Genomic DNA, 18,208 nt, shown 5'->3' on the forward strand with positions numbered 1-18,208 from the left:
CCAGTGACACTGATCTGTTTGTGCCTTAGTTTCAGCAGCTGTAGACTTGGAAAAATTGATCTTGCAAGAAAGTAGAAGAAAGAAGGGATGTTGGGGAAGTATTCAGAGCCATTGTTTAGGTGAACAGAGGGACATGAGATTAGAGGATGTCTCTTACTTCTCCTAAACCAGGCTAAATATTCAAACTAAGGATTTCCACCCTTAATATTTTTTTAAATGAAAAGCCAACAATAAGCAAATAACTTTGACTATTAATCTGTTTGGTTTCTCTTCTGCAGCCCTTTCCCATGGCAGCTGTGTGGAACAGAGACAATGTATGATGTGAGGAAGCTTGATGTGTAGGATGGGAGTCATATGGATCTGGATGTGTATTTTAAAGTAAAATCTCAGGCCCAAGCATGTTCAGCTGATCATTTGCTTGCACCCGTGCAAATTTGTTATTTCTTTGGCTCATTCTCCTGTGTTGGAAGGATGTGTCTGTGGTGAGCTGTGCCTTCTAGATCTGTTGCTACGTACATCACAAATTGCTCTTAGTCTGAACTCTTACAGCTGAAATACCCTTCCCCACACTGAAAATAATAATTGGGCTATTCCCACTAGCCAACCACAGGTAACTACTCTCATTTTGGAAAATGTTGTGGTTGCAGGCATCCTGGGCTATGATAACATAGTTACAAAATCAAAATTCAAACTGTATGAAAGTCAGGTCAAATCTAAGAGGTTAGATTTGTGTTTTGGTTTTGGTTTTTTTTCCCCCCCTCTGAGAGACGAGACTTTTAAGCATCAGGCACCTTATGTGAGTGATAACCATAAGCGCCCAAGTGTAAGTTACTTCTAGTATCTGAAAATGCGTTTTGTTATTGTGCAGGATGCAGATTTTAATATGATACTCCAAAGCAAATGCCTTTGTGCTTTTCCTTTCCTAGCTGTAAAAAATCCAGTCTTATTGATAAAAAACTTCCTTCCCAGCCTGTTACTGGAATGAGTCCATTGTCCATTCCTTCCATATATTCTTCCTTCTTCACAGCCCTGTCCCAGGAGTGCTTTGGGCAAGCAATGCACTCAGAGCAGGGTCTCCTTTTCTTTAGCTTTGTGGCTGCCTCCATTTCCAATCCATCTTTGCCAAGCATGTTCTTTATCTCTATCAAATCACCAGTGTCTGCTGGTGAGGCAGCATTTTGCTTCCTCCTTTTGAAACCCTTCCACCAATGTGAATGGTTCTTGCTTTTGTGCATGCTTTTGATTTCCTTTAAGCTCTAAGCACCTTGAGGAAGGCAGACTGGATCTGATTTTTCAGAGGCTCTAATCTAGTATCACTCCACTTGAAGCCTGTGGGAGAGATGGGCAGTCAGTACTTCTGAAAACCAAGTGCTCCCCTTTTTACTTGTCTATAGGAAGAACCGTGTGTAACTACTGAAATATTACTACTTTTATGAGCTATTGTCTCTTTACTTGCCTCAACTTTGAATGTCCTGATTTATGAGCAACTAAATATAAAATAAGCTGTGTGGAAATAAGGCTTCCACTAAAGAAAAAAAAAATAATCCCCAAATAACACAGATGTATTTGTTTTAGAGCTGTCTGAAAAACTGAAGTTGTTGAACTTCAACCAGCTCTGATTTCTATGTTTATTTACATTTATAATATAATGAAACTAAAAACAGTCTCACATAGTCTCCTATGCATTTGCTATGCCATTTGATCACATGTAGGCAGTAGTAGCTTCTCTCTCCTCTTTGAGCATTTGGAAAAGAGAACCCAAGTGTAAACATAATCCATGTTACACAAACATACTACCTGAGATGTAATTATTTTTCCAAATGTGAAGTGGCACACTTCCAAGTACCTAAATATCCTATAGATTTTGAAGTACATTCTTCAGTTGTTCAATAGTGAAAGTGGGCTGGATATTAACTAGAAGTTGCTATCTGACACTTTCTAGTGTAACTCCCAAGGTGAGTTGACTGATAGAGTAATCTAGGTAATTTTGTAACAAGTTGACAGTTAAAGGTACATAAAGGCTGAAGAGAGGGAAGAAGTGTTAGAGTGTGAAGTTTGAAAGTAGCATGATTGGGACTATCCAGGTGTAAAAATACCTCAGACCTGTCTGGCTTGCACCTTCCAATGGTGCTGAGATTGCTGGGAATTGAGGGCTCTCTCCCTAAGTCTCCCGTTCTGCAGAACCTCACATTGCTGCATAGCTGCAGCTGTGCAGTTTTGAGGACTTGCATCCAGTATCCTTACTCCATGTAGGGCTTGAGGGATTAGTAGGACTTGCTGCTTAGGTAGATGGTATCTCTCAGGTTTTTTAACTGCAAGATCTGTTGAGCCTTGTCAAATGATGGATGTAACTTCAATCCTGTTTTACAAAGTTTGCCAGACTCTTTCCCGTCTTTGTAAATCCTGTTGGTGATCCATCAAGCCATTTCATCTTTTAGAATGCACAGGGAGCACAGGAATTCAGCAGGGGCTATTGAATTAAACAAATGTGAAGTTCTCAATAAGTAGCCAGAAAATACTTTTCTCTAAAAATTACTTCCAACAGTATGTTTTCATAAGCAAGTCCCTGATTATGTCATGTCCAACAGACCAGAAATTTCAGAGACGCTGTTGGAGCTAGATGCATTAGGAGAAAGTAGGCACTCAAATGCCTTGTTATATGCCAAAGTCCAGTGTTTACGTGTCACCAGTATTCATGTGGCCTCCACTTAACCCTTTAGCATGGAACTGAACCCAGGTCTCTCATATCCTCAGCCTGAGATGAGAGAGAATGCCTACTTTAGGGATGCTAAGGGAGCTTTTGCATGAGATGGACCTCAAGCAGGTCAGCAATGCCAGGCCTCAGGCAGTTGGGCTCATGCCCAGCCCCAGAAGTGTGGGGTCTGTCCCTGGAAATGCAGCCGCAAGGGAGTTCTTCTGCTTGTAAGGTGCAGCAGGGGTTTTGTGAATGACAGTGGGACCGAGGGATGGACATGGTAGGCATCAATGGTGGAGTGTAGGGACACTACCTTCTCCTTGTGCATTGAAACTTCAGTGCAGAAGGGTCTCTTACTATTATATTTTGATTTACGAACATAGAGGAACAAGGTTAATGCGTTTATTTAACATGCCTGGTGAAAATATTTTAAGACTACCTTCTCTGTGTAACTGTCTTGACTGTTATCAGCTCCTTCAGTTAGAGTCCGCATCAGCGTGAACGCAATTTCCATGCATTGTTTCAGTCTGGAAATGAAACAATTTTCATTAATGGAAACCTGGTTCTCAAGCAGAACAATTAGACCCACTTCAGGTTGAAAAAAGATAAAAGCATGCTAATTTGGATGGAGGACTCTTCTTTCAAGGCAGCCAATTGAGTCATCAGCCTGCCACCCACCTGACCGTCTGACAGGTAATTAGGAGATAGTCCTCTTTTTGTGTGGAGCGTGTGCGTAAACCTCCACACGCTGGTGTCACTGCCCATTGGGACTTCCAGAGGAAAGAGCTAGTCAGTGGCAAAAGAGTGAGGAGAGCACGTTTATCAGACGGTGCCCAATGAACTGACTTGGTTTTTGATTTAGCTCATTATTTTTGTCTTTTAACAGCTACCTGAAGTTTCTGGCAGTAAAGCCGTCATGGCAGACCTGGGCTGCAAAAAACCCAGCGACTGCACCGTCTCCAGGCTACTCAGCGTAGTGGAGAGCGAACTCCGGGCTGGGAGAGACAAAGGCGACCCCACTGAGAAACAGCTCCAGGTTGTCTTAGAGGATGCGATGCTCTGGCAGAGATTCAGGGAAGTCACTAATGAGATGATTGTGACCAAGAACGGCAGGTAAGTGATCTGCTCAGCACTGTGCGCTAAGTGTAGATGACAGCCAGGGGGGTTAAGTGGTATAATAATAAACCCTGTGTGCAGACTCAAAAGAACTGCAATGAGCACATGACAGTTTTATCCCTGCAGTCTCACAGTCCCCTAAAACCGGCATATGAACAGAATGGGGCGTCCCTGCTCCTTTTTGGTTACTGCTAAACAATTCCTGCCACCCTTTATTCCTGCTTGTGAAACATGCTGGAGAAATTTATTGACTGACTTCAGGTTGCACAAAAAGGGAACTTTTGCAAGGGAATAGATGGTACCTCTCAAAACCTTCTGAATGACTTCTTGTACTAATAATCATCAACCTTTATTAGCAAGTTCTTACCTGTAGACCTCAAATTACTGTACAGAAGCAGACTGGTGGTGTTATCCCCAGCTGCAGTTCCTGTCTCTCTGGCCTTGGGTATTAATTGCTTGTACGAGCAGTCTACTAGAATGGGGTACAATTAAAACGGTGCCCTGAGTGGTCCCACAATGTTATTGGTCCGTAGTTGTTGCTGGTAGAAACAAGCGCGGAATATTGGTTAACACACACAGTTTTAGAAAGGCAAAATATTGTGATGTAAATGGTTCACATCTCTTACTATTTGGGGAGCACAGAAAGGCACAGGAAAAGAGTGCAAAACCTGGTGAGAAAGATACCAATTCTAAATCAGACGTTGGCTTGAAGGAGTCTCTCCAGAGAGGTTCTGCTCTGAACTGGACTGACAACAGAGTCCAGCTCATAAGAGACAGGCAGCTAACTAGAATAAGGTTCACTGGTACAGTGGTATTAAGGCTTTTATTTAATCTACCCTCTGCCACCCGCCCCCCCCCTCCAGCATCGTGCACGTTTCTTTTGCAAGACCTCTCAGGATATATGCATAGGAGAGAGGAATTAAGAGGTGGAGGAAAAGATTTACTCATATGGTGTGACTTTTATTAAATTTGCAGACTTTGATTTAGCAGAATTTGTGGACAATATTGCTGTTGACTGGAGCAAGGTTATTCTGTGAGAGAACAGCGACCTTCCCAAAATACTAGCTCTTGGTGTAACATTGCCTATTGCCATCCTGATTCCTCCTAATAACCTATAGGGATATAAATCTTCTGCTGAGGTTTGCTTTGCACCCAGAAGCTGCTTTTAGTTCATTTAAATAGCTTCAAAAATTCCTCTTAGGCTACAGCAAACTTCTGAGTAGACTTTCATTTAGTGTATGGTAGCTTAAATTGACTCCTTAGCAGCATAAGTGACTAAAAATGAGCTAAGACAGGTTTGCCTCAAATTAATTAAATTGATACAAAGAATTGCACCTTACCAGCAGGGTTTCTTCAGTTTCTTTCATCTCAGCTCATGTAAATCATGATTGCGTGGTGATGCTGGTTCTCTCTAAAATGTCTAGGTGAGTGCATAGATAAAATGTTTTGATGATGATGATAAGGGAATCTGTCATTACTTGAATATGCCTGGTTACTTTCTATTTCACTGTGTAAGATGCCTTATTTTTCTTTATTCTAACTTATACACTCCTTATCAGCTTGATCCTATTTTTTCCTAAAGCCAGTGACAGCTCCAGTAATGTCACTGAGGGCAGGAACAGGTTCTTTATGATCAAACTACAGCAATCCCAACATCAAAAATTATAGAAGTATGTTACACTGTCATCTGCATAAATGCTTTAAACAAAGTTAGTGTAGCATCAGGGACTATGAAAAGGGATCTCTTGCATTTCTGAAAGTATCTTCTCTAACAAATGCATCAGCACGCTGAAAAAAGCAAATAGAGACGGTGGCCTGCAACAAAGCTCTCTAAACACCTCCATGCTATTCAAAAGAAGACAAACTTGAAGCAATTTCCTATGAGTGCTGAGTTTTTTTCAGGTTCAAGATTCTTCAGTGATTGTCTCCAGACAGATTCTCAATAGAAAAAATATTGATCTAATTCTGCTGCTGTTTAAATCAGTAGAACTAACTCAGTCATTCTTGCTGAAGCGTATATGAATGCTTTTGAAAACTCTGTCCTATGTTTAATGAGAAAAGCCAGTCTGAAATTCTGTGTGTGAAAACTAAGGCAGTTTGTGTGGACACACTGTTAGCAAAATTTAAAAATTAAACTGAATTTTGATACAGGAGCATCCCAGAGAATGAAAGGCTGATTGAATAGTGATCCTCAAGTGTAAAATTCTAGCATGCACAATTCTATCTGCTGTGACTGAGACATCTCTAATTGGTACTGAGGGTCCCAAAATGTTATAATTAGATCAACCAACTTCAGTGTTAATACACAGATATGTCTCCATTGCTGTATCATGCTTCATTATAATAATCACCTGCCATAGCAATATGCCCAGGTACACAGGGAAGATGGATATATTCTGAACAGGACAGGCACCCATGAAATTAAACCATATGCCATATCACAAAATACATGCCAATGGGTGCAGTTGATATACTGAGAATCAGTTGCCTATTTTACTCAGATTTACTGTATTAAATTGGCATTTCAGTATCAAATGCTCCATTTTCCTATTGAACGGTTTTTTTCTCTGTATGTATACTGTATTAGCTATGCAGTATCCTGAGACTTTGCAATCCACATTATTGCCTGGAGGCAGGAAGATGCCACTGTTCCCCCTTGTGTACGGGGAGCATCTACAGAGGATCAGTGCAGGCAAACATGGTGGGGAGAAGCTTTAGTATTTAAGCCTGGAAAGGGCAACTTTACTGGTTACTATGTATTCAAGTTTGGTATCAAACATCTCCCCACTCAAGTTCTGTATTGTGGAGTAGTTGTAGCAGATCTGCTCTAGAAAAATTGAAGAGGCTGAAATGCTCAGATATTGCAGTAATAGAGGTCACATGTGTACCTACCCAGTTATTGAAACAAACATTCTGACTGAAACAAATCTGGGGAAAGCATCATTTGCCATGCTAAAAGAAAGATAAATGTGATTTTAACAGCAAAGCCACTTAATCAGCAGAGCAAGTGAGGTGGTAGGTTTTCCATCGTTAGAATCTGTACAGTCAAGACATGCTGGTTCAAGTGAGGTGGAGATTAACTGTGTGAAGCCAGGGTTAACACAGGGAAGTGCTATAATCTCTGTGATACAGGAGGTTAGAGTTAATGATGCCTGTATTCTCTTCTGGCATTAGTCTATAGGGCTTTTGGGGATAAACTCAAGCCTCTGAAGCAGAAAGGCAGAGAAGACTGTGTCGTGGGTGGAAGAATTAACAATCTGTATGTAACACAAATAGTTCTGAGAAATCTAGTGAAATTAAATTTTCAGGTGGATGAATTTTCCCCTCCACTTCAGTTTCAGATAAATATCTAAGAGTGTTACTTTAAAGACTGACTGTAGGTGGTCTGGGGGCTGCAGGGAGCAATGCATCCATACTTTTTTCACATCCCAGATTGATAGCTGTGTCAGAAACACACATTAAATGTAGTGTATAAATCCTTGGCTAAGCTTCTCTTTAGTTAGAAAGATCATGGTTCAATATATCTTTCTCAGTGTTGCACTGGCCTTTCATCAACAAGTATTTATATTATATGAATCACCAAGTATTTGTATTAGATGGAAAATACCAAATTTCTCAAATCCGGTCTTTTTTTTTTGTGAGCAGAAGGTGCTGTATGTATACAGCAAGAACCATATAAAGGTGTCCAGAAAGGTAAGTGGTGAGTGGGATTTTATAGGAATATAGAAGACTGTCAGCAATTGGGGGCCACTGGAGAATATGGCTGCGGAGGCAGAGACTTTTGGTGTCCCTTGAGACAGCCTGGATTTTCAGTTCCATTCTTCTGTATTTTGGCCATCTTGCACTGCTACCTAACTAAGCCTAGAGAGCTACCTTACCTTAGCCCCATGGCCACGGACCTCAGGCAATTGCTGTGGTTGCTTTGTGTAACCAATCTCTCTGTACCTGTAGAGAAAAGGAGCTTGAAGATTCATTGGCCTGTGCATAAAAATGTGGCATGGCAAAATGGTGGTTGCCAGGAGAGGTCAGTACGGAGGTGTCTGGGGCAGGGAGGCCTCTTACGCATGTAAGAAGAATGTAGGAGGTGATATATAACAGCTATAGTAACCCTCCACAGTAACAGTGCATATTCCTTGACAAGCTAAGAAACTTAATAAATAGGATACCTTTCCTGGGAGACTCCTCTGTTCTGCTGACCACAAGTTTTTCCCAGTTCCTGAAACTGTTGCAGCCCTACTAACTCTATTCCTGCAGACCTTCAGGCACTGAGATGCCAATTCAAAGCTGTGTGGTATGAATCACAAGTACTGGGACAGACAGAAAACTTCCACACATCTAATTGTGAGCTGCTGCAAACCTCCTTTACAAAAGAAAAAATAATAATTAAAAAGGTATTGAGAAAAGGTGGGATTGGACCTTTAACCACAGAAAGAGCTGCTCAAGGAAAAAGATGTTTTGAGTATTTTCCCAAAACTAAACAAAGGCAGGATTTCAGTTTTAAGTGCAGAAGATGGTGGCAAGGCTGGATGATGGATGTTTAGAGCTTAGTAATGGACAACACTGTATCTAAGGTGGAACAAAAAGCAGGAGAACCTCTCTTGATCAAGCGGATGAGGTCAGGGAATATGGAAGAGTAGGACCAAATTACTGGAAGAACTGCCAAGGGCAAGGTCTAATGGCAAAGATTTTAACCAGACTTCTCAAAATGGAGATTTATGTAATGGTAGTGGGACAGTATGTGAATACTTATAGAATCATAGAATCATGGAATGTTTTGGGTTGGAAGGGACCCCTAGAGGCCATCTAGTCCAACCCCCCTGCAGTGAGCCAGGACACTGCTAACTAGATCAGGTTGCTCAGAGCCCCATCCAACCTGGCCTTGAATGTTTCCAGGGATGGGGCCTCCACTACCTCTCTGGGCAACCTGTTCCAGTGTTTCACCACCCTCATTGTAAAGAATTTCTTCCTTATATCTAGTCTAAACCTACCCTGGTTTAGTTTAAAACCATTACCCCTTGTCCTGTCACTGCTGGTCCTACTAAAAAGATTTTCCCCATCTTTCCTATAGGACTCCTTTAGGTACTGAAAGGCTGCAATCAGGTCTCCCTGCAGCCTTCTCTTCTCCAGGCTGAACAAGCCCAACTCCCTCAGCCTGTCCTCATAGGAGAGGTGCTCCAGCCCTCGGATCATTTTTGTGGCCCTCCTCTGGACCAGCTTGTAAGAAATGGAGAAAATACATTTCAGCTAACTACAGACCTTTAATATATCCCTGTAATAAGAATTCGGGATGTATTTTGAAGGAAAGAATAATGAAATATGTGGAAGACAATGGAAAATGGGATAAAAAGGCATTTTATTAAACTTGATTCTTGCCAGACTAACCTGACACAACCCTGATAAAGTAAAGAAATATTTTTAGACAAGAAAAATGTAGCAGACTTATTAGGGTATTTAGAATAACGCTACCTGGAAACCATTACTCAAGTGGGAGATGCTGGGAATTAACACAAGAACCATGGGAAACATCAGAGGGAAGTGACTGACTTTTGTTCACAAAGAAACCTTTTGTATAGAGTAGTGGTCAATAAATCTCACTGGAATCCAATGATTACCTGGCTGAGATTATGTCCTGAGTGCTGGAGATTGCAGGATGATTTCAGAAGATATATCCAGAGTCAGACAAGGTGGGACTCAGCCGCTGGATAGAGTACGGGAGCATGTCAGGGGAACTTAAGCACCAAATAAATGTACTTTATAATAGGATTCTGCAGTTAATGCAGTGAATCTGTGGTTCAGTTCTACCTTCCCAGCCATTTTCAACTCTGTTCAATCCTGTTCATGCCTTCTTGTCCCACACCTAAGGATGTATTTTGCATGTCCAGATCCAATGGACTCTGGCATGATCAAGACCTTATTGCCTCTACTTTGGAGATAACATGTTTTTTCCAAATGATTGAAATAAAGGTTAATCCTTCGTTTTATTTTTATTTTAAGAGACTTCTTCAGCTAGATGGAAGGAGGGAGGATGTTTTTTACCTTGACCTAATCTGTGAGCATCTGGTCACAAACATACTGAGGAAAAGTCTTTCCAAACCAGTTCCCAGTGGTGCCTCCCTCTTTTGTTTCCTGGCCAGGCGGATGTTCCCTGTTTTGAAGATCAGCGTGTCAGGCTTGGACCCAAATGCCATGTATTCCTTCTTGCTGGACTTTGCCCCGACTGATGGCCACCGCTGGAAGTATGTCAATGGAGAATGGGTGCCGGCTGGGAAACCAGAGCCATCAAACCACAGCTGTGTCTACATCCACCCAGACTCTCCCAACTTTGGAGCCCATTGGATGAAAGCTGCCATTTCCTTCAGCAAAGTCAAACTTACCAACAAGCTCAATGGGAGTGGGCAGGTATGGCCTGATGTTTCCCCATACACCTCTTGGCTTCAATTGCAAGCACCTACTAATCAAGAAATATCAAGGGTGCATTTATGTAATTATAGAGGCCCTTACAGGCCTCTTCACCCACAGATGCCAATTATTCTCTGGAGGCCAAATGTAAACAGGAATAAACAGGCCTTAATTGGCGCTTTCAGATTTTAATGGACTTCTTGATGTTAAGAGAGACAGAGTGCTGTGGTTTACTTAATCATCAGGGGGCTTTTCAGAGTTGGTCTTGTGTGCTGGGGATTTTTACACAGGACTTCAGAGAAGGGGGAAAAAATGGTCATGGGTATTAGGTTTTTGTTGTGTTCCCCCATGTTGTTTGGTGTAAGTGGAATGTTGGCAGGAGTCAGATAGCAGAATAAAAGGCTGCTCCTAAATGAAATAATTACTATGTCTGCTTCTGCATCATGATAATTATCAATATTCTATTGAATCAGCTTTGGCCTTTGGAAAGAAACCACATGTACCAGAAATAAGTGACTTTCTCTTTGAACCCCTTAAAAATGCAAACAGGAAAATTAGGTTTGTTTCGTATTTTATTTTTGATGATGCATCTAAAGGTAAAATGTTGCACAAGACCTTTTGTTTGCTTGTTTGCTTTGTACAAAACTCCTACATTGGATGATACTTGTCAGCCCAGAATCAATTTCTTTCATGTAAATATTATACATTCTCTATCTGTTATTTCCATTAGGTTTGTGAGGTACCTCCATAAGCCTAGTACCCTAATTAGGTAGAAAATTATCTCCATTTTTCAGACTAGAGAACAGAAAGACGACCTGACTTTTCCTAAGTCACACATGGAATCAGCATGCAGGATTTACTGTGGAGCATAGAACGGGATCTGAATTTGCAAATTCTTGTCCTGCATCCAGGACCTCAGAAAAGTATGCATGGGGGTAAAAAAGCTACAGGAAACCAACTTTTAGGGTCAAAGAGGCCCTGGAGGAAAAAAAAACAGGGGAACGTGATATGTATATAAGGTGAAATGGTGAGGAAAAAAGTAGAAAGCACAGGAGGAAAAGCCATGTGAGAAACAGAGCCCGAATGGAAGTCATTAAATAGATGTCACTAAATAACAAACGCCTGAAGCTCCCCTTGCTTTCTTTTGAAATCTTGACAACAGTGTTAAGGTAAACCATGTCCCCACTCTGTGCTTCAGCTTCTCCTTCTGCAGTATTATTAGAAAGTAAGAGCGGACTAGCAGTGCTTTATGCTAATGGATCTGTTCTTCCATATATATCTGTGAGTTTATATATATATGTATGCACTTTTCAAAGTACAGATTTTTTTAAAAAAAACTTACTTGCAGCAGAGAGAACTAAGCAATATATTAGACTTCCTGAGGAGGGTGTATTGTGGAGCCAATGCTATTTACAGCTTTTAATATCAGGTTAGAGATATCTGCCAAGGCTTGTTTAGATACACTTCATCTGGCCCAGAAAGATGACTAAGCAACTGCCTCAGCTCCCTCCTGGCCCTGATTTCTGTGATGGTGTTTCTGAGTCTTTCAGATAGTAGAAGTAGGACAGGGATTGCCCTTTAACTCTTTCAACAGCCTCTAGTGGAGTGGAAGCCCAGTGGTTGGAAGGCCATAGCTGCTAACAGAAATATTCACTAATGCTGCTGTATCGAAAGCTTTAAATCCACTGAAGTCTGACTGTTCAGCCCTGTGGTTTGTCAGAAGGGAGGAAGGCACCTGTCCTTCTGCTCTCAGAAATCACTGGCTGGGGAGCAGTGACATCTGGTCTATTATAGAGCCAGAGCGAAAGAGCAGCTGTGGGATACCAGAGTGGCATTGGGGTCTGTCTGTCTTGTTTTGTTTTCTGCAGATAATGTTGAACTCCCTGCATAAATATGAGCCCCAGGTACACATAGTTCGTGTAGGAGGCCCCCACCGGATGGTGATGAACTGTTCCTTCCCTGAGACGCAGTTCATAGCTGTGACTGCCTATCAAAATGAAGAGGTAGGCAGATGTCACACTGTGCTCTTGGTCATCCCTGATGAGATATATTAAAGCTTGTTGACTACAAGATCAGCATGGACAGACAGGTCCTTTTCTCTTTTTCCCCCCAGTCCCATGCAGGGTAGTGCTTCATCCAGTCTAATACTTTGCCTTCTCCCTGCAGTAGAACATTGTCTAATCCAGTGTCTGGCTGCAGTACTAAGCCAGGTTTTAGCTTAATATCCTGCCACAGCTATTCCAGACTGGTCCATCTGTCTTGGCATCCCAACCCCTTATTGGAAAAAAAACCTAAATTCAAGTCCAATATCTTTCTCCAGCAATGACTGATAGTTATAATGATAACCCTATCTTCTCCCCCCACCTTATAATGCATACAATTCCAGAACAGCACAACGTTCCATGGGAAAATTTCTTCCCCACCCCAAAATTGGGGATGCCTTGGATTGTGACAATTGCTAACTCACGTGCTGTATCCCTTAGCTAGTGTTGCTGCAGATTTGATTCATACTTGGTAGGAATTCCATGTTTAAACTCTCTTGAAAGGGCTCACCACCCCACAGGATTTCCCATACTAGACGACACCATTAGGCTGCCCCAACTGGTGGCACTGATCAGTACACAGCCCCCTGCAATGAGCAAAGCTCTCTCATAGCCAGCCCTGGAAAACATCATGTGTGGGGTTATATTTTGTTGGGGTAACCAAGGCAGTTCCACTTGGATTACTCTGGAAGATGTTTTGTCAAGTCTCTCTTCCAAATTGCCTTCACTAACATGCCTTGTTTTCTGTAAACTCAAGATAACAGCTCTCAAAATCAAGTATAATCCCTTTGCCAAAGCCTTCCTGGATGCGAAAGAAAGGTGAGTTAATCTTTTTTTTTTTTTTTCCTCCAGTAGCATTTTGCTACTGATATGGTTAAAACTGGCATCACAATGTGAAAGATAAATTATGTAATTTAATCTTGTTTCTGCTGTCTTAAAGCCAGAGTCACTCCACTGAAATTACTGGGGAGACTCTCTATATAATTATTATCACAGTAGGGTCTGAAGTGGGTGAGTTATCTCTTGGGGATCCTAGGACTTAGCACTGTCTACAGAAGAAGCCTGAAATAAGATGGTGTCAATTTCCCCAGTAATGTTATACACCGTGTATGTTCACTACATTGTACTTACACTCCAGTGAATCCCAGAATTTGATAGCTCGGGGAGAATAAAAGTTAACTCCAGATGTAAAAAGCATAACTCAAGAGAAATTGCACTGTAACTGTAATATAACTATGCTGCTATTATTAAACCTGTGGGATAATGTATGATGTGTTTATTTTGAAGTAACCTCTAGGTGCTCACTATGTAAGATATTAGAGATTCTCCCACCCCATCAGAAACAATTTGTGGTTTACCTTTCACAGTTTTACTTGCATCATCCATGCTAATGCAGTGGGGCATCCAAGTGATGCATCCCCATCCATAATTGTTACTAAATTTTGTTTGGACCTGCTGTCTTCTGACATTCAAAGTGTCCCCCGTGCCTGCAGAAGAATCTGTATTTCTTCCCATTCCTCTTGCCACTTGAGAAGCTGCTGTGTCTCAGTGCCAGGGTTCCCAGCTGCAGAGGGGTAATGCGGCCTTTGGCTTGCCTGGCTGATCAGGAAGCAGAGCGCCCTGCCTTGGTCTGGGTGGGACACCAGGCTGAAGATGTTGGCACAAGCAGAAACGGTGCCCACAGGTAGATTTAGAATTCCAGGTTCAGCCCCCAAATTTGACACAAACTTAGGAACATTGTTATGCATGCCATGAAACTTAAGTTCCTGCTTCCTTTATGGCAGATTGCAAAAAGTCTACTGCTATCTAGCAAATGACTAAAGAAGATGGATTTCCCTCCTTTTTAACTTACTTGTCCATTTTTTTAGTGAATGGTTCTGTTTTTAACTTTCTTTTATAATTTCTCAATGAGAAGTTTTACCACCAAGTATTTTGCTTTTCAGAAACCATCCCAAGGATGCTCCAGAACCAGTCTCGGAAGGTCAACATATGACATATTCTCACTGTAAGGCTTCATATTCATATATTCATGTCAGCTGGAAGTTTTGTGTGATATGATAGGTGCTAGGAACTTGGGACTTGCTTAACTGGATCATACCAGTCATTCACTGAGTCCTGAATTGTGTTCATAGAAAGGGACCTTTTAAAAAAAATAAATAAATAAAAAATTGAAGAAATCTCACAGTAGGAAATAATGTGACAGTTTTTACAGAGGGATCATTTTCCTTATGAGCCAGTTTTTCAGTATTAAAAGGAATCGAGACACAAGATGATGTATTACGATTTTAGTGCTTTCTCCCCCTTTTTTTTGTATTTGTAACTGTGAATATTTGTGTCACCTATAAAATTACCTTTCATCGGTGAACAGGTAAAAAAAAATGGGGGAGCAGGGGTTTTGTTTGTTTTAGTGATAGTTTTTCTTTCATTTGTTCTTTGATGTTTGTGACATTTTCTGTTAGTTGTTTTCAGGTCTTGTTTTTAGGATTGGTGGTTTGGGGGCTTTTGGGGGGTTGTTTGGTTGGGGTTTTTTTTTTTGATTGTCAGTTGTTCCATAAACCAGTATCTTGGAATCTGCTTGGTATTTCTGAGCCACAGCTGATTACTTTCTTTATTGTATTGCAGTGTTTTAGTGCAATAATAGTTTTCTTCTCTCTTGCCTTAAAGTGGGTGGCTGGTTGATCTCCAACCCAGATACCATGTGTGCATCAGGAAGCTCTAATTATCAGTACACTGGGCCTTTGCCTCTGCCAGCTCCACACACGCCCCACAGCTGTGAGCGATATTCAGCGCTGAGAGGGCATCGGGCTGCTCCGTACCCGCCTTCCTACATGCAGAGAAATCATTCACCTACAGGTACAACTGTAATGCTCCTTTGCGTCCAGGGAACAGACACTCTCTGCCTGCCTGATCCTTGCTTTAGGTTAGCATAAGCATGAAAACAAGCAAGAGGCGAGGCTAGGAAAAAACACGATGAGTCTGTGTAACAGTCTGCAGTGAACCCTGCATGCCCAGAGTATGTTTAAGGCAGCAAAACAGGAGGTACAAAGCTGGGTGCACTGTAACTGGTAACTATAAATGAGAGTGAATGATCTTGCTTAAAGTTAAGCTCCCAATTTTACAAAAAGAGAATTGTGAGCCTTCTTTCAATGTTGTGCCATGAAGCAGTTGTGCTCTCAAGTTGAAGCAGCCCTTAGGAACATGGTAGGACCCGACTTGAGATGAGGGCATTTTGGTATTGCCAGAATGTCTTTTGAGTCCCTTTCACTCCTTTGATCCGGGTACAGAGTCCCAGAAATTGATTCTACTTTGTTCAGAGGAAACTGGCCAGAAACAAGAGTAAGGATGAAGCAATCTGCTTGCTAATTATAATTTAGCAAGGCATCCTGTTTAATGGGACTATTTAAGCTCAAGTTGTAAGAAATCTGTATCAAAACATTGCCAATCATATGGCAATTACCATTAAGGAAAAGACTATTAGGTAGACTTGCAAAAATGCATCTCCTATGTCTATCATGCTGTACCTCCATATCACATGTGGAATTACAACGGCACCTTGCTACTTTTAAAAAACACATGAATTTTGTCCATTTACCTATGCTTAGGAACCTCATGATCAGATTGCTTCTTCAGGCCTAGCTGTGTTCTGCTGCCTTAAGACAATGTCTTTGCAATAGTCACTGAGGACTTTTGTTGCTTTTTTTTTTCCCCCCCCCCCCCCCCCCAAGTTAATTTGTTGGAGAGCTCCAGCAGTAATCTTCAGGTATTCTCAGGACATGACAGCTGGACTTTGCCATCCTCTCCACATGCTAATTTGCTCTCAGTGCCACACACGAAGGGAGCTGCCAGCCCTGGACCCAGGTAAGGTTACAGGAAAACTGCTGGTGTTAGGAGCAGTGAGGCTTGTAGGATGCCCTGGTGACTCACACTTTGTTCTAAGCTTTTATCAGCATCCAGAATTTGAAACATATCCTAAGTGCCTAACTTGGACAGATCTTTCTGACAAGCTAATTATTCCCTGCTCTGAAATCAATGGGAGCTTTTTTTTTCCCAGCACTGCTGAAAACCAGGATCTTGGAACAGCCACAGAGAACTCTGGTATCTGCAATCTGTGATAATTTTAAAGCCAAATTATTTTTCTCTGCGTATTCCTCAGTATTTTCTTGAATGAAATGAGGATCCTACTCCCATACAGGGATGTAACAATCTAATCCATGTTCTCTTATAAAAATATTGTTAGTAGGCTAGTAAATAAGGAATGGCTGGAATTTAGACCTACAGAGACAATTGTTTATCAAGTATTTCCCCTTCTTTTCCCAAAATAAATGTACACGTTTCCTCTCTAATTTAGGTGTCAGGAAAATCAGCTGCAATTCTTTAAAATTTGTAAGCATTTGTGAAAAAGATCTTTAAATCTTGAAACTTCACACGTATTTTGTACATTTCTCTCCATTCCTCTCTCCAAGGTCACCAGGTCTGATGGTTGCTGGTGGTTTTTCACTTAAGATCTGCAAGGCTGATGTAGTTCAGTAACTCGATTTGGAGAGCCGCCTTTTAGCAGATAATGCACTTGACTTTACTGTGGTAAGTCTTGTGCAGGGGAAAATGTTTTGAAATAAGTTATTAAATTTGTACTGCTTTTTTTTTCCCAGCCACTACCCTTGCCTGTGGACAGTGAGCAACAGTGCTGTAAATGTTGCCAGCTCAGGAAGCGAGGTGAACAGCAGCCCTTCAAGCATGTTTCTAAGGGGTAATGTCCCCTTACCCTCCGCATCATCAGTCCAAATTCCTCTGCAGGGAACGGTGCCTGGCAGCGTGGAAACTCAAGGGGAAACTGCTCTAGCCAGACTAGCCGACTCTGCCTGGACACCCTCACACTCCTTTTAATGGACGGGCAGCTCACGAGGGAAGCTCAGCCAAACAAGACTGACACAAATGGCAAACGATCCCCTAGAATTGCAGCTCAGAGCAGGGATGCGTATGCAGAAACACAACTTCATCAAACATTACTTTCCATAACGTACCTCTTGTGTGCCAGAAAAGCCAAAATGCATAACACAAAGGCAGGAAATATTATGGGAACTGGCTTATTATTGTAACCTTTATGCATCATTCAGGATGATGTCCAGAAAGAATCTTTATAGTTAGTTTTGCTTCTAAATCACACAAAAAATGGCCAGACATGGGACTGAGTGAAGCAGACGTGGCAGCTGGATATTTGCATGTCATTTAAAAGTCCTTTCTGACTTTCTGGCAGAGTCCAGGGGAAATTGTGAGCAAGCTCACAACTTGAATTTGAAGGTACGGCACTGCTTTAAAGACTTTCTGAATCTGTCACATGAAGGTTTTCACAATATCTGACACTAAACCCTTCAGGGGATGAAATTAGTCTGACACCCTAATGCCACCTGCATACAGTATTCTCTGTCCCCTTCCCTTCTCCAGCTCCTGTGTGCTATAGGGATAATGGACACGCTCAAGCTGCAGAAGTGGCTGCATTGTAGCAGCAGGGTGAAGGGCATCTAGTTTAGCGCTTATAGTCTGGTGTGATGGTCTTTGAAATGAAAAGTTCCAATGTTTTCTATATGTGCTATTTTTTAAAGGGTGGAGAGAAAAGAATTACAGAAAAAAGATTCAGCTTGCATTTCCACTTTGCTTCAGGTATAGAGCACAAATAAAATATGAATTTTTCTCCTCAGTGCCTTTCCAAGGTGTAAACACACATACAGTCTTTTTCACTTAACAGCCTCCGAGCAATTTAAAGCCGCTCTACCAGATGCAAGTTGACAGGACGGGAATTTTCTATTCTTTGGCCAGTGACTGGCTGTATGCTACTGGGCATGGTATTTCATGTCTTTGGACCAGTTTCCCCTCTCACCTTTTGTCTGTTTCAGCTTCCTTAATCAGGCTACAGCTTTTCCTATCCTTTGTGCGTGTATCAACATCTAGCATAGTGGAG

The 18,208-nt window shown here is 41.6% G+C and overlaps 1 protein-coding gene across 2 annotated transcripts; it reads left to right on the top strand.

The window, feature by feature from the left end:
• Window positions 1-3,325: 3,325 nt before the first annotated feature.
• TBX19 (T-box transcription factor 19) lies at window positions 3,326-17,326 on the top strand. Of its 2 annotated transcripts, none has more exons than XM_035894027.1 (9): window positions 3,326-3,388; window positions 3,582-3,808; window positions 9,946-10,210; window positions 12,079-12,213; window positions 13,010-13,071; window positions 14,196-14,257; window positions 14,917-15,105; window positions 15,978-16,110; window positions 16,902-17,326. In XM_035894027.1, the coding sequence occupies exons 2-9, from the start codon at window positions 3,612-3,614 to the stop codon at window positions 17,134-17,136; spliced, it is 1,278 nt and encodes a 425-aa protein (XP_035749920.1). In that variant the 5' UTR covers window positions 3,326-3,388; window positions 3,582-3,611; the 3' UTR covers window positions 17,137-17,326. The 2 variants fall into 2 exon arrangements, with proteins under 2 accessions (XP_035749920.1, XP_035749921.1); XM_035894028.1 differs by lacking the exon at window positions 3,326-3,388 and adding an exon at window positions 7,457-7,504 and having other exon boundaries at window positions 3,743-3,808.
• Window positions 17,327-18,208: the final 882 nt, after the last annotated feature.

Source organism: Egretta garzetta, unplaced genomic scaffold, assembly GCF_000687185.1.
Source record: "Egretta garzetta isolate BGI_Z169 unplaced genomic scaffold, ASM68718v1 scaffold465, whole genome shotgun sequence".
NCBI classification, from domain to species: Eukaryota; Metazoa; Chordata; class Aves; order Pelecaniformes; family Ardeidae; genus Egretta; species Egretta garzetta.